This window comes from Belonocnema kinseyi, chromosome 8, assembly GCF_010883055.1.
Source record: "Belonocnema kinseyi isolate 2016_QV_RU_SX_M_011 chromosome 8, B_treatae_v1, whole genome shotgun sequence".
Lineage (NCBI taxonomy): Eukaryota > Metazoa > Arthropoda > Insecta > Hymenoptera > Cynipidae > Belonocnema > Belonocnema kinseyi.
In genome coordinates this window covers 136,523,416-136,540,823 of record NC_046664.1, presented here as the reverse complement: position 1 = coordinate 136,540,823, position 17,408 = coordinate 136,523,416, and the positions used below count along the sequence as shown (strand labels likewise).

The following is a 17,408-nucleotide window of genomic DNA, read 5'->3' as shown; positions in this document are numbered from 1 at the left end:
GTATAAATAACTATATCGAATTGTTTGCCGACGTTTCGTGATCATTGCAGTTCACGAAACGTCGGCAAACAATTCGTAGTTTTTTACACGAGTGAAACCCGAAATATCTCTATAGGAGACTTTCTTATAGGATGACTTTGAAAATCATTCCTGAGCCATCGTTCCAAATAGAAACCTTTCAAGCCTTCCATTCAGTTAGGTGATCTTGTCACTTATTCGAGACGAAAGCCTGCCTCCTACCAAGTGGGCAATGCGACGAGTCATCAAACTTCATCATGGCAAAGATGGTTTAATCAGAGTCCTCACGTTGATGACTCAGTTCGACTCCATTACTTGACCACTTGTAAAGTTGTGTCTAGTTCCACGTACGACTAGTGATGTAAGTGCACACACAAGTGAAATATAGTGCAACACTAACTGCATTTCGTCTGCAACGAAAGGCGGGCGGAAAGTTCCAGATTTCCATGCAATTTTACTTGTTTTTAATCACTTTATCTTGTTTGATGTATTTTTATTTTTAATTGTTGAATTCTTTTTCAATCAGCTATGACGTCAGAATATTGACTTTTTCAACCGGTCTTACTTACTCCTTACTTACACGTACACGTCTTATTTCAATTACTCATATACACACCAAAGGTTCACACATTCTCGTTGTCGTTTTCTAATTTTCAGCTACCATTGAGTTAATTTCGCCAGTTGCTGGCAGCGAGATTAGTCACCTAAACACCTGTATATTTTTGCTTATTTTAATTAATAAAATTACCCTGCTGTTTGGCGGCAACCTTGTCGAACAAATTAAATGATAATGAATTATTCTCTTGTTTAACTCAATGTAGTATTATCATTCCGAAAAGAACCAAAAGTTTCAAATACAGTCCATTGCTTTAATTTCAGTGAAAAAAATCCTGTTGAATTGCAACATAGTTTATTTATTAACTTAGAATTATATTTTAACTTATTTTGATCAGCATTTAAAATCTTAATATCTTTAAAGCCATTTTACAAGAATTTATTGTTTTCTACATTCACTTATATTATAATTTTAAATATATATATAAATACTTCTAACTAAAATAGTGTCGTTGACTATACTCGAATTAACTACAGAAGGGTAAATATGGCCCTGGGTCTTTGTAAGCTACTATCGGAAATTTCTTTCTATGAGGTGGTAGGTAACCTGAAGACATGCTTATAAGGACAATTTAGGTTCACTGGTACCAAGTGAATTATTTACATTGATAAATAAATGAGGCAAGAATAGTTTTGTCAACAGTCGTCTTTTACCCTCCTTTTTTATAAAGGGTTAATTATACAAAACAGTCGAAAGAACCTTATCCGTTCAGGATGAGATGCCGAATATTTTTCTTTTTAACTATTTTTCGTTAAACTACCTGCTTTCACGAAAATGAAGAGACACTTTAAAAAATGTTACTTTTTCCGCTATTGTGCATTCTTAAAAAAAACACACACACAAAACTGAAATTTGCTGACATTTTTTTCGTAGTTAAGCGTATATAAAAACGCATAGAATGCCATTTAGAAAAACGGAGATTTTAATTCCTTTAAATGTACACCAATTGCATTTTTGTCCAGTGGCAGTTCTTAAATTGGCTTGTCCAAAACTCGAAAAATTGCAAATTTAAAAATTCTTCTACAATATTTATTTTAAAAAAAGGAGAATGGCAAAGGTCTAACTAACCTGCAATGACTTGTAATCATCTAAGTAGGGTTCCAATTCTTGATTAAGATAATTTTCTCGGGTGTTTATTTTGTCGAGTGTACTCCTAATATCTAATTGTAGTTTTTCTAACAACCCTGTCGTGCCACTCAAATTTTGCTCTATGGCAGTTCGCAGCTGCTTCATTTCTTCAACATGCGACCTCCAGTCTCTGCAGTCTTAAAATTTTCAAAAAAAGGTAAGGTTAACTTCTTGTCAACTTTAAAATAGTATGAATATAATTTTTTAATGTTTATAAATACGAATCTCTGAATTGAGAGTCTTGTCTAAATTTCAAGAATCAGCAACTAAAAACACTACTTCAATTAAGATTGTGACTCTTTTGAGGACGGTAATACATCAAATTAATTTGAGTTTTCATTATTATATACAGTGGCGGATTTAACACGTGAGCATTGAGCATTTCCGCACTGGGCCCTCTGACTTTGAGCATGTCAAATGTGCTCTCAGGGACGCCTGGTATCGGAACACTTGCCCTTAGGGGCCTCTAGGAAGCTTTTTCCCACTGGGTCATTTTCATTAAATCTGCCACTGAGTATATATTAGTATGTACTTGATAGACGTTTGCATTTTGTTGGATCAAACATGGCATTTATTCGATGCGATCGACCCGTACGTCGAATTTCGAATAATTAAAATTCGCCACGTGATACCATCGGATCGGTTTTTTCTATTCGGTTGGCCCATCAATCGAATATCAGAATGAAAAATGATTAGAATCATGGGAGGTGTAGTAATTTTCACAGTTTTAGTAGTAATTTAGACGTTTGTGGGTAATTTGAAAACTTTGAACTTGAATTAAGCAAGGATTAACTGTTTCTAGAAGTGTTCTAATTTTCTAGCAGAGTAAAGTAGTAAAATGCAAAGATTACATTTTTAACATTTAACTCTTTAAGGACAAAGCCATGATCGCCTTAAATAAAAATTCTGAAAAAATTCAAGAACAATGTAAGGTCGCTTTCTGATCGATATTTACACAGAAAATTTCTTTAATTTTTATATATTTCTCGCTTTCTATTGAGTATAAAATAGCTCAAAAACACCTTACGATATGCACGCATTGATCTAATGCACGCTTTGATCTTGTGGAATTCTAAGCCTGTTACCTAAAAATTAGAAACATCGAAAATGGTTATTGTTTCTCAGCTGCAACACTGGTCGCTAAAGGGTTAAAACAAACTAAATCTTCTGAAATGATAATTTGCGATACCGTTTCATTCAGCTTCGGCTTAACCTACATAGAGGTTTAACCTATCCTGGTTTAACCTATCCTAACCAAACAAAACCTGACCTAACCTAACCGATTACGCTGGCAACCCTGTTCTTGCGTACTTTCATATTTTGACATTAATAGCAGTAAATGTCTGGAGTTTCGTAACTGCTTGTTGCTAGCATTATTCGCCTGTGTCTGTAACCAGGGCACCTCCACGTGGTGACGGTGGGCAACGGATCCACATTGGCTGAGTCCCTGGGTAAACGGCGTTCATGCCGTCATGGCAGACACAGGAAAAACGTGTATTACGATGCAAAGAAAAACCCCAGTATCGGCGTCTGGTCAGGGTGGGAAAGCGGGCTCTCCGACGTCGTCAGCATGCAACCGTAGCTCTTCATCAATGGATCACTTGATTAGTATAGAGTCTCATGCTACAAGGAAAAAAACCGCAAGCATTTCTCAATCGCATGCCTGCAAGAATAGCTCAGATTCATTCTGTTACACTTGCAGTAAATATGAAGTGAGCAGTTTGCGAAAATCAATCGACGAGAAAGTGAAAAGTCTTTACGAAAAGTGTTTTGACCGTAAATTGCTGCACCAGGAAACGAAATGGTTTCCTCACGTCATTTGCATTTGCTGCAGACTTATGTTGTATCGTCTAAAAAATTCAAACAACGAAAAGTACCACAAGTACTCTATACCAAACACATGGAAAACCCCCGTTATTGCGAAGGACTGCTACTTTTGCATGAATTCTGTCAAAGAATTCAACGCCAAAAACAAAAATAACATTTCGTACATTAATGTATGCACAGTCACAAGAGCAATTGAAATCAATAAAAATGCACGCCAGACTCATTTAAGCGCTTTAGAAGATGATAGAATGAAGTTGAAAGTCAACGTCATGGAGACGGTAGTGAAACCAGTGATCGAACAGATTTCTGATGATTCCGATGTAAATGACGAAAAAGATGACGAATATGGCGTGCATAAAATGAAACTGAAGGTTCCAATATTAGTGTTGCAACTAGAACTGAATGATTTTATCAGAGATCTTGGATTACCGAAAGACGGCGTTGAATTTGCCGCTTCATTTCTAAAAGAAGAAATCTTCTAGAGCCAAAGACAAAAGTTTCATTCTATCGCGACAGGGACAAAGAATTCAGAAAGTTTTTCGGTAAAACGAAGATACGTCTTTAGTGTAAGGCACTGACGTTTACGGACTAATGAGCCACTTGAAGAAAAATGTATACAGAGACGAAGAATAGCGACTTTTCATTGATTCGTCAAAACGCAGCATTAAGGTTGTTTTACTGCATAACACGAATACTTACGCTCCTAACCCTATAGCTCACTCAACGTTCATCAAAGAAGAATATAACAATGTTAAAATGCTTCTCGAAAAAGTTAATTACACGAATCACAAATGGTAAATATGCGGTGATCTCAAAATCATAACAATGATATTAGGCCAACAATCGGGTTTCTCGAGAGAGCCATGCTTTATATGCCTGCGGAATAGCAGAGATCGAGCCAATCATTGTAGCAAAAAACTTTGGACTTTAAGAGATTCATCCAAACCTGGTTCTCATAATATCATCAACCAAAGCCTCGTTGATCCAGAAAAAATTTTACTACCAACCCTCCACATAAAGCTTGGGCTCATGAAGCAATTTGTCAAGGCGTTAGACAAAGATGGACAATGCTATAAGTATATATCCCTTAAATTCCCTAATGTTTCAGACGCTAAATTGAAAGAAGGAGTCTTTGATGGACCACAGATGGTCATGATGGCTGATTTTTGCTGGATGTTGAAAAGGGAATCGAATGTAGGTCTTAAATGTAAGCGTAACCCTTTGCATCGTTCCTTCGAAGAAAAAAGGACACGTTATAGCAGGCAGAAAATAGACTGAAGTAGGTCTATAAATCAATTCAATTACGATAAAAAGCAAGATCAAATGTAAACACGAAAGATAGTATAAATATATCCCTTAAGTCTAAGAAAAGCAGAGAGAAAAAAATGTTGAATACAACTCTTATTCATTTGCATGTTTAAGTTACAGTTCTACATTTTAATTGATACAAACATTGTCAGGTTAATTGAAATGGGGTCAAGTTAGATTCATTTGTAGGTTAAGATCGAGTTAACCTATTAAATATAGCACACATTTAAGACTGAGAACCGTACGCTTACATTGCTACACGTGTGGTTGAATTTCATTCGGCTAGGTTAGGTTAGGTCAGGTTTTGTTAGGTTAGGATAGGTTAAACCTCTATGTAGGTTAAGCCGAGGCTGAATGAAACGGTACCGCAAACACAACGGGACAACACAATGAGTTTAATTGTGTTACGTGAAGTTAGGTTAGGATAGGTTTGACCTCTTTGCAGGTTAAGCCCAAGCTGATTCAAACGGTAGCGCAAACACAACGGGACAACACAATCAGTTTAATTGTGTTTCATGAGGTTAGGTTAGGTTAGATTTATTTCTAGGTTAGGCTCGAGTTGACCCATTCGATGTAGCACACATTTGCTACTGGGAAAATATGCTTCCAGAGCTTTACGTGTAGTTCAATAAATTTCTGTTAATTCAGGTTAGGTGAGGTCAGGTTCTGTTGGGTAAAGTTATGTTAAATAAGTTGATATCAGGCAAGGGTTGATCCTTCACAGTTGTCGACATGTTTTTGAAATGAAAATTTGCATCACTGGCATTATTTTGAAATTTATTTGCTTCAGTGCATGATTTTTCGTCATTTTTTGAGGTTATGGCTCAGCCGTGACGTGATGGGTGATTTTCGATACCGAATTTGAATTCAGCGCCCCAAAATCCATAGGAATACGTGTGTCTTGTTACCAGATCCGCACATTTTTTTGTGTGGCTGTGTTATCAGTGATGATAAGAAGGGCAAATAAATTTCAAAATAATCCATTAGTGGAACTGTTTAATATTCAATTCAGTATCAGTATATTAATTAGTAGAAAATTAAAAATCAGTCACTATATTAATCCAATATATTATTCCTTTCAGATCATATAATAAATTCAAGACTGGACATTGAATAATCCAAAAAAAAGAGATTTCATCCTAATTGCGATGACACCTAAAGCAATACTCGTTCTTTGTAAATGATTTCGTGTTTTAAGCGCCTGCCACGCTTGGCTTTTCCTGTCATATACTAAATATTTTTTTCTTCAAATGATCTTTGATTTGACAAATTCCCTATAAATTGTTTTGCGTGAATTATTATTTTCTAAATACCTCTGAAAGCTGAGATCATCTGGATAATCAATAATATTAATTGTAATATGTCTGCGAGCTCTTGTGGCGGCTTAGAATACACCTATCAAGCTATGTTCCCAAATTCTGAAATTTCCAAAAAGTTTTCGCTCGGTCCTACAAAATTTCGCTATTTAGTCACAGATGGTTTAGCGCCATATTATGAAGAGAGGTTAATAGAATATGTAAAAACAGCCCTGGATTTATACTTTCGTTACGCACATACTTTATAGGTTCTGCAACTTCTGAAATATTCGCAAGATATCTGAAAGATTCTAGAAAAGATTTTCCGAAGGAAAAATTATCAATGTTAGGTTCGGATAGACCAAACGTAAACTCTGATGAATAATGAAATGTTAAAATCTCGTAATAAAGGATTGCTAAATATAGGAACATGTAATTTACACATTGTTAACGATTCGTTTGTTCTAGCACTTTCTGTATTCGGTTTAGATGCTAATGAATTTGCGATAGCAGTCTACTATTTTTTACATAATGATCCTATGCGATGTGAAGATTATGGAAAACTGTAATGCTTGAAAAAGGTACCAAAACATCGTTTCATAAAACATTCTAGTATTCGCTGGTTGACATTGAAAAAAAGTGTCCTGATTTTGGATGAACAATGGCCAGCTTTGACAGAATACTTTATGCAATTTCTGCCAAATAAACAAGGAGTAAGCAAGTCAGTACTCACAAGTGTAAGGTATGTCTCTATTTGCAAGTTCTTAAGACAAAGTGATATGCCTTCACAATTACGATTTGTTGCAAACAACGCTGAAATCTTTGAAAACTTTCCTCCGATTGTTCAGAAAGAAGAGCCTTTAATCAACGTACTATTTGAAAAAGTGAAATGTTGATACTGACAATCGCAGGTCGTATTTGCACTGCAGAAAGCTTACTAAATTTGAAAAGTAATCGTTTGAAATCAGAGCAGCTTTTTGAGGAACAAAACTTTGTTAATTTGCAGGCAATCATTCTCGACGCAGATATCAAGAAGCATTTAAAAAATCTCAATGAAAAGGATATTTATGTTTCTTAACAATACTTAGAGAACACTATAAACTTTCTGGATCTCATATCCTAAAAAAATCATTCCTTAAAGCGTATCCTCATTCAAGTATTTTATGTGATTGCCGATGTTTGCAGCCAAAGAGGATTCGAAAGAAATATAGTGCCAAAGATATTTGTAAAATTGCAGAGCAACTACGACTTTAAGGTATTTCCTCTAGTAAACTGTCTGAAGAGTGGAAGCTTTTTCAACTAGAAGAGATAGCAGAGTTTAAAAATGAGGAACGAATTGTTAACTATTGGGTAAAAAATGATTTGAAAAAGAAAACTGAACCGACGGTTTAAAATACCCTTCCATTACTCAACTAGTCAAAATAGCCTTGTCTTTAACACACGGGAATGCTGAAGTAGAGCCCGGATTTTCGAAATCCAAATTATATTAACAAAAGAAAAGACGAGTATGAGTGAGCAAACTTTGAACGCCCGATAAGTAATACACGATTCGACGAAACGCTTTAAAGGTAAGCTTCACCTACTTCCAATTACAGATGGCTTAGTAACCAAGGTATATTCAGCGCGTCAATCCTACATGGAAAACTTAAATAATGAAAGAATGAAAAGAGGTAAAATTATTCAATCCGAAAAGCAAGAAAAACAGAGAATCGAACCGGAGAAAGAAACTTTAAAAAATATATAGACATTAAATAGAAAAGTCAAGAATCTTGAAGCTCATCTGAAGGAACTAAAGAAACAAAAAGAGTTGACGAAGGAGAGTTCTGATACATTAATAGACAATGCAAAAACTCTATTAGATGAAGCACTAAAGAATAACGACCTTCAAGCAGCCCACGCTGCACCAGGAATGATAGCCGCAGCAGAGAACACGAGAACAGAAGAAAGAATCAAAGAAGAAGAAATTTCGAAATTGAGCAGAAAAAAAAGAAAAGTTTTTAGTAGATTACTACGGGGAAAAAAATTAATTTAAGCAACATAAAGAAGAAGGTAGTACAACGTGGAAACGAATCGTAAAGCGAAAAGTACTATATTCCGGCCGTAAGTACAGCGCCACGAAAAAAAACAAAAGAAGGGACGCGAATAGAAAAATCGTTTTTTTATGAGCTGCATGAACGATCAAACCAGTACAAAGCAAGTAAAATCCAGTAAGTGCGAATATATTCCTCACACTGCTGAGCATCTTGTGAAAAAAACAAATTATTACGGAAGAACTTTTGTAATTGTTTTTTTCTGTGCATTTGTACCCAAGTTTAAAATAAGCAGGATTTATTGCTAAATAATATGTAATAAAAACTAACAAATTACTTCCTGTTATTTTTATTCAACACTTAGCCTTAGCCTTATTTTGTATTTAAAGCAACAATTAAATAGACATTTCACTGGTTTCCTCTATCTAAATGTCTGGGCTACTTTTTGCTACTTTCATTCATAAAATGACTAATATATTATTCATAACCCTCAAAGAACTTTCAAGGCGTGCGAGCGGTATGTGTCGCATGCGTGACCCTGAAGACGTACGAGCGATATGCCCCTCAATTGATTACGCAAATGTCTCGTTCTATGAGGTCTACACATGCAAAGAAAACCCGCACTAATGCGGCGCACGTGCGTCAAACAGTCCACGCGTTTTGCTTTTGGGGGTCTTAAATTCACTTTTTTTTTTTTAAATTTATTCCCGTCTCAAAGAGAAGTTTCTCTTCCAAATTTGGAAAAAATATAATTTGACAAATGATCCATATTATGTAAATTTAACAAATTACCTGAAGAATGTGACCAAAACTGACCTCAAATCTTCTCTAGTGTTGTATAATGAAAATACTGAACAAAAAACTAGAATCAGTCCCTCTTCGTGTTGGTCTCATTTGAATCATTTAAAGAGTGTCTAGGATACCAGATATAATGAGATATAAGGGTGTGAAATGGACAATTCCCTTCAGGTGTTTTAAAAGTATTTGCCAAAGCAAGTATATAATTCGACAAACCTATTACCTCCTGATTGGACCAAGCGTGTAACTTATTGACAGAACGGGATAATTGAACCACAGATTACGCTCTTAGCCCAAGTATTGGAATAACGTCAAAAAGTATTTTGAAAGCAATTAATAAACTTCCTAACAAGGATTCTGCAAGTCTAGACAATATTACTTATGCGTTAATTAAGAGTTGCTGAAATTTTTTACTTACACCGCTTAGAATTTTATTTAACTTATCTCTAAGAATATGTTACTTCCCGAAAATCTGGAACAGTTCTCGAATATTTTCAGTATGGAAAAAAAGAGATACATTGGACATAATAAATGGCAGGCCTGTATCAATTTCCTGTGGACTGTCAAGAGTGTTTGAAGTGTCTACTTATCACATCATTTCAAATACAGTTTTTAAAGTTCTCACAATACTGAAACATGGATTTTCTCCGCGAATGGTCTTCGACAAAGGAGCTTAATAAATTAAAATTAAATGAAAGAATAAACTAATTGATTGCTGGATCCCGATTGAACTTAAGAAGAAATTGTTGGACAAAGAACGTTCCGCTGAAGAAACAATGGAGTTATGCAAAATACATGAAGGGACATTACAACAATCAAAGCTATGAATTCAAGAGCTATTCAAGGCACTTTATTACCAACTATAGATAGAATTTCTAGGTCAAATAGGTAATGTCAAAATTCATGCTCAAGATGCGGACGTCGGGGTCTTTTGGCTAACGAATTGAACGAATTGAAATGTCCTAATAAAACTGTTAAATGCTTTAAGTGTGGCTCTCAAGGTAATTTTCCATCGTGCTATAAAAGTAGAGACGACAAAAGAAAGCTAAATCATCCGATAAATGGACCTCAAAATCACAACAAAAGTCAGAACATCCGAAAATGAATGCCGAAATTGAGTCTTTGTTTTAAAATCAACGTAATCCGTCAACATGGGAAAACGCAACTTAAATAAAAGTTCACTGATTTCAAGGTCGAGTACCGATAACTCTTTTTATTGGACCAGGTTGTAAATTCTAAATTATAGTCAGTGAAGATTGGGATAAATTATGTTAGATGGAAACAGCAGTATGAAACATGGATGTTAAAAGTCATACATTGATTACACACAAAGAATTATTCCGATATAACAGATTAATGTTTGGCGTTAATTCAGTATCCAAAATATTCCAAAGGAATTTAGAAGGAATATTATACTTGTGAAAATATTTAGAAAAACTACTGAAACTCTTTTGTAATCACGACATTCTTCTTAATAAGAGAAAATATGTGTCAAAAATAAAAAAAAGCAATTTTGGAGTTTAGACCACGAACCACCAAGGAGGAAGTGCGAAATTTCCTGGGACTGATTACTTACGTAGACAAATTTATCCCTGAGCTTGGCAGAACAACAGAGCCTTTGCGACAATAACCAAAAAATAAAATGTATTCGTATGGACTGGAAATCAACAAAATTGTTTTCATAAACTTATATCTGCGCTGGCATACTCACAAACCAAAAAGGCAAATTTGGCTCTCATATGGGGGGGTCGAAAGATTTAATTTCTATTTTGCGGGGATGGAATTCAAGCTGGTCACCGACCATAAGCGTCTCTAAACCATTTTTAAACCAACCTCTAAGCCACCTACACGAAGAGAACGGTGAGTGCTTATACTTCAATCTTTCAAGTTTAGAATAATCTATCTATCTTGCAAATCAAATATCTCGAATTCCATATCCAGATTATGTAAGCTAGAGAATGGAAAATAACATGAAGAAGACAGTAATAGACATGTCTTCACCGCGATTGAAATAAGTGTACCTAAGGCTTTGAGTATCTCTGAAACTGCAAACACGAGAAAGATGGATCCTGAGATAGTAAAGCCCGTCGAGAAAATTAATCAGGACTCCTGGGAATTAACCGAAAAATTTGCTTTATCGCTTTCGCGTGGAAATTTTAACATTGGGACCAATGACGTAAAGAGGCAACAAAATAGTTATTCCTCTAAGTTTGCGCCCCCAGTTTCGAACTAGATCACGAAGGGCACCCAGGTGAAACAGTTATGAAAATACGACTAAGAGCTAAGGTACAATAACCATTGATCGACAGGAAAGTTGAGAATTTTGTCTAGAAATGCAGAAATTGACTTACGGTCATGCAGCTAAACAAACCACTGGCTATGTCAAGACAAAAATTCCCCAAGGCACATTGACAATATTTAGTTATTGGCCTTCTGGACCAAAAACAGATGATTAATACTTCAGATATCAAGATATGAAGTTTTTAAAACAAACCTCCTCCACTATCATAATTCAACATCTTACCAAAATGTTCTTAAGATTGGGACCCTAAAAGTAATTTAGAGTCGATAATGGACCTCAGTTTATCAGTCAGGAATTTAAATGTTTCTGTGAAGAAAATAACATCGAGCTAGTACACACTACACTATATTAACCGCAAGCAAACGGGAAGTAGAGAACATGAACAAGTCCATCCTAAGACGCCTCCAAATTGATTACGCTAACTGAATGAATTGGCAAAAGGAATTGCAAAAGTGTAGATTGATTCACAATATTGTCAAATGAAGTTTAATCGCAATATAAGAGATAAAATCCCATCTATCCTTGGTATCAATGTGGAAAGCACTAACGAAGAAGCCAGAGACGATATTCTTTATGAACAAAAACGAATGGAAAGGAACTTGGGACAAGATGTGGAAAGCAATATGATGTGCAGAGAGGAGATAATGTTCTCCTTAAAAACATGGCTGTTGCCAATAAGCTAATACCAAGATTTGATAAGTGGGGAAATAAAATATTAGAAAGAAAAGGAAATTAATTGACATTGCTTACAGATAACAAAATTTGCATGCGTCATGTGTTACATATTAAAACGGTAACTGAGCCGACAGAAACCCAAATCACACACTCCCCTTTTCAACCGGGCCAAAGCTATGGTATAGGCTTTACTTAAAACCAGCTTTTCAGTTCGAAGAGGATCAACCAAGGGTAGAAACAAACCGTGACATTGTTTAAAGGGTAGAGTCAGTCCCTGTGAAGATAGAACCGCTGAAACAGATAAGAAAGGAGGGACTGTGAAGACCAGGATACCAGTGACAGTGTAGGCTGTCCGAAAAAGGGAGATCAATCGATTAAGCGTCAGCCGTCCGGATACGGGGTCCGTCGTGAACTAAAAAATCATTCAAACATGAAAACGAAAAGTAAATCAGACAAATCAACTTCGAGCCATTCTAAAGGTCCAGTTGGTTAGTCTATCTACTTCTGTCGTGAGACTTTAAACACACAAATCATGTTGAAATTTTAAATAACATTAAGTGTATATTTTAAAGAAGGAGAAAATAAGTCCGGATTTGTTTTCTATCTACGATTCTTCATAGAATCAGAAGACGTTGATGTAGGGTGGGTACAAAATAAAAATACACACACACACTAAAATTCTCCTGTGCAAACTAAATAAATTTTATTAAAACAAAATATACCAATTTTCATTTGAACACATTTGTCAAATTAATTATGCAGCTTTTAAAAAGCCCTACAAAATGTACTCAAAACATTTTTTGATTGGACTTCTCAATTTGGTTTTATTTATCGAAAGTACGATGAAAAAATTGAAAATTGATCCAAAAGACGCGGAATAAGGAGAAATATTGAAAGGGGAATTGAAGTTTTTAAAAAGTCTTAAAAAATCCGTTTTAGCGACCAAGTTGTGACGTCATCCATTGCATGAAATATCAAATATGTTTCCATAACATGCAGTGATAAGAATACGTCATATATTGTAGAAATGTCAACTAATTTCATGCTCTATGATAAGTTTATAGTTTACAGAGTCTCTGCTTTACAGAACAAGATGTGGCGCCATCGATGGTAGAAATATCAACTGAGGTTCGGTTCCGTGTCGTTACCTCTCGTCAGCAATGCAGTTTCAGCAGTAGGTTTCAATGACAGACAAGGTTGCACAGTAAAGTTCTCCAGTACATATAACTACCCAGCGCACTTCTTCGATACTTGTTTATGTACAATAGACTTATAAGGCACGTATGGTTGCGTACTACAGTTCGGCGATACATAGAACGGCACATGAAAGAGCTACAGTACATATAGCTGCACAGCACAGTTATTCGATACTTATGGATGCGTACTAGAACTATAAAGCACATTAGGATCCCTCCCCACTGATTTAGGAACCAATGGCCTGCCATCCTACCTGCCGCCTGTTGTTTCGACACCCACACCTACAAAGAACTGCTCATAAATCAGATTTGATTTTTTTTTTAAATTGAAATGTATTACGTTACGCAAGTTGTCAATGGAGTGCCCGTTTTAGATCTGCTACCCTGTGGGCACAAAAATCCTGCAATTTTCTCATAGACTTCTTTTACCGGTCATCCTGGGGACATCTTAAAAACGAGAAAAATTCCAAACGATGTCGTAAAGATGTCAAGTTACATGGCCTAGAGGTACATTGTAAGGACCCCGGGGGTACAAACTGCCAATTCTTACGAATTTTCGAAAGAGGCCTGAAATATAATAGCAAAATCAGGTTTTGGTAGAGAGTCTATTGTCGATCACAGTGCATAGTTAGTCATCCGGTGAAACTTCTAGTAAAAATTGAAAATTTCTGTTAAAACAGAAAGGCGCTATGTTCATCACATCGAAGGATCCTGCAACCATTCTGAATTTAAATATTTGGAATACCAGACATTTGATATACAAATTTTCTATGCTGTAAGAAGTTTGTAAAGAAAAAATTGTTTAAAGGGTAAAAAACTGTGTATTTATTAAAATGCAGTTGCTACAATTAATTCGAAATATTTCAGTATTATTCAGATTCAACTTATAGATAGTTGGATTTAAATTTCACTCGCTGTCCGCATTACTCCGAATGTATGTGAGGTAAACTGCAATTGGCATTTGGCAAAATAATTTCGAGTCTACCAGCATATCATTTTTCATACATCGATAAGATGAATTTAAAAATCTGAAATATTCCTCGCTATCGTTTATTTTGGCGCTGTACTATTACAAACTACGTCGGGCTGAATTCAAAATCCAAAACAATGCCAACAGTAAACCTGTAAGCATCGTAGAAGTTCATATGCATCTTTTAGTATCGCAGAAGTCTACTGTACATCTGTAAGTATCGTAGAAGTCTACAGTACACTTATAAGTATGGTAGAAATCTACTGTACACCTCTAAGTATCGTAGAAATCTACTGTACATACATAATGTACCGTTAAAGTCTACGGCGTAACTCTAAGTACCACCGAACTGTTGTGCACATCTGTACGTGCAGTTGAAGTCTACTGCGCATCCGTAAGTATCGAGGAAGTGTGCTGTGCAGTTATGTATATTGTGTACATTTTGCGTACAGTCATATGTACCAAAGAACTGTAGTGCGCATCTTTATGTGCATTATAAGTTTACAGTGCGTCAATAAGTATCGAAGAAGTGCACTGCGTAGTTATGTTTGCTTCAGAACTTTACCGTGCAACCTTATCTCCCATAGAAGTCTACGTCTGAATCTGAATTACTGACAGGAGGTAACTAAACATGGAACAGGAGCTTAATTAATATTTCGAACAAAAATGGCGCCACATTTTGTTCTAGAAAACAGGGATTTCTGTAAATTTGTTAGTATTTCTACCAATATGTGGCATCATTTTAAACTTACCATAGCAGATAAACGTAGTTGGTATTTCAATTAATATATGACGTCACAACACGGTTGGTAAAACAGGGATGACGGTCATTTGTTTAGTTTATATATCTGCCAATAGGTGTTAACAATGGCGCTGATATCTGAATAGCTGACTGAAGGTAAAATAGCATGTGGCAGAAATTCACATGGTCGCTAAGCTCTGTAGGAATCTACCTTACCGACGGGAGGTAACTTATAATCAGTGTCTCCAGAACGTGGGATTTTTCGTCCCCCATCACTCTCCCATCTGGGAGCGAAACATTCAAACGTAACGTGTCCGTGAGACGGCTCTGCTATATGTTGCGTAGGCCAGCCTCCTGCAGAGCCGAAAATGCACCAGCAGGAGTCCGAGCCCCCCCCCCCCCCACTTCACGATTCGTTTTCGGTGGCTAACTGGCTGTTTGGAGGAATTTTTAAGTAAATTGAATTTCGCAGGGTGTCAAGAGAATGAAAGTTCAGGCAATTTTGCTATGTTCTATAATTTTAGAAAGAAAGAAGGAAATTAATTCGTATCAAACCTTCTTGTACAATTTTCTTGTACATTTTCCCTTAAATTTATTTTGTTTTAAAAAATGTGCTTTCAAATTTGCGTAAGTTCAAGAGATATTCAGGAATTTTGAAACGATTAGAAAATAATTAAAATTTGTAAAGATTTTTTAAAGAATTTTTTAAGGTTTCATGAAAATGAAAAATATTCTTTTAGGTTTCTACGAATAATTAATATAATATTTTATTTTGCAAAATTGATTTGAAAAAATTCCAACACATTTTAAATTATGTTTAAAATGATGAATAAAGAATCTGAAGATTTTAAGTAATCTTTTTCATTTTGCCGAATTTCAAAGAAAATCATGAAAAATTTAAATAGTTTTTAATGATTAGAAGGCTCAGAAGGTCCGACAAGATTAGAAACAGAACATTTCAAGATTGGAAGGAAAATTTGTAATGACCTTTTATTTTTAAAAACGTACTTTATGAGAATATTAAAGAAGGATTTTAAACATGTGAAAAGATTTCCTAAAATTTAAAAGAAGACTGTAGAAGATTTTAAAACAAAATGTTTCAATTTGGTAAGATTATAATAAATAGGTGAAAATCCAGTAAATGCAAGAAATATTAAGAAGAACTGAAGAGATTCAAATCGAATTTTAAACTTAAATTCTGCTAGAAAATTAGATTTTTAAGAATTCAAACATAAACTTTAGAAACTTTACAGGAATTTCGAAAGATTTCAAAGAGGTAAAATTAATTTTCTTATAATTCCTGGGAAAAATTTAAAAGATTATGAGTCAATTTTTTCACATCTTGAATTAAGGAACATAATTATTATTAGACTTTCTTGTGCAATTTTGTCACACAATTTTTTAAATTATATGTTGCTTTAAAAATCTACTTTCAAATTTGAGAAAGTTAAGAGATATTTAGAAATTTTGAAAGGATTCAAATAAAATTAAAACTTGTAAAGATTTTTCAAGAATTTTGTAAGTTTTTACGAAAATGAAAAATATTATTTTAGGTTCCTAGAAATAATTAAAATAATTTTTTATTTCGAAAAATTAATTTCAGGAGATTATTTTAAAGCATTTCAAAATATTCAAAGATATGTAAAAAATTGTCAAAGTATCTGAAAAATTTTAAAGTCAATGTTTTTTTAATTTTGCAAAATAAAAAAAAATCAGGAAAAATTTGAAATTTTTTTAAAGATTAGAAGACCAGACAAGATTAGAAAAAAAAAGAATTATTTTCCTAAGTAACATGTGAAAATTTTAAATAATTTTTTATTTTGTAAAATGCGCTTTAAAAGAAAATTAAAGAAGATTTTTAAACACATCAAACAATTTCCTAAAATTTCGAAAAAGAGTGTAAAAGGTTTTAAAATCAACATTTTTTAATTAGATAACATTACAAATTTTTTAAAAGTGCAAATAATCGAATAAATTCAGTAAATATTGACTAAAATTGATGAGATTAAAAAAGAATTTAAAGTTCTGAGGAGTTTTAGAAACCTAGGATAAACTGATTTGAAAAGCTGAAAACCCTAAAAATTCTTGTAGAAGAATAAGAAAGATGCACCTGGAAATTGTGTACAATTATCAGACTTTAAAATTAAAATTCGAATGATTTTTTTTTTTTAATTATTTTCAGCACCTTTCTTCTCAAGCAGAATCCCCAATTTTAATCGCAATAGGTTCAATTATTTCTAATCAGAATAAGTAATTACATAGATTTTGAAAATTCAAAAAAGGTAACTTGGAATAAGTACAATGAGATTTAAAAAAAAGTTTATTTGAATTACACATAAAATTTGTTGAAGACTTCCGTTTCCGGTATGAAAGTGTAAAGTAGTGGGAATTGTGGATGCTCAGTTTTTCTGATATTGTGGTGAAATTTGAGGTGAGTGGATTGTGGAAGTGTGTGGAAGGGTGTGGAGGTGAGAGATCTAATTGTGGGATTGTGAGATTGTAA

General features: G+C 34.5%; 1 protein-coding gene across 3 annotated transcripts in view; it reads right to left on the bottom strand.

The window, feature by feature from the left end:
- The window catches only part of LOC117177793 (intraflagellar transport protein 57 homolog), a 97,178-nt gene that overhangs the window by 25,524 nt on the left and 54,246 nt on the right, over positions 1 to 17,408 (bottom strand). For all 3 annotated transcript variants that reach the window (XM_033368721.1, XM_033368719.1, XM_033368720.1), the window contains exon 5: positions 1,703 to 1,899. In XM_033368721.1, the coding sequence (XP_033224612.1) occupies positions 1,703 to 1,899 (197 nt within the window). The remainder of the gene's footprint in view (positions 1 to 1,702; positions 1,900 to 17,408) is intronic.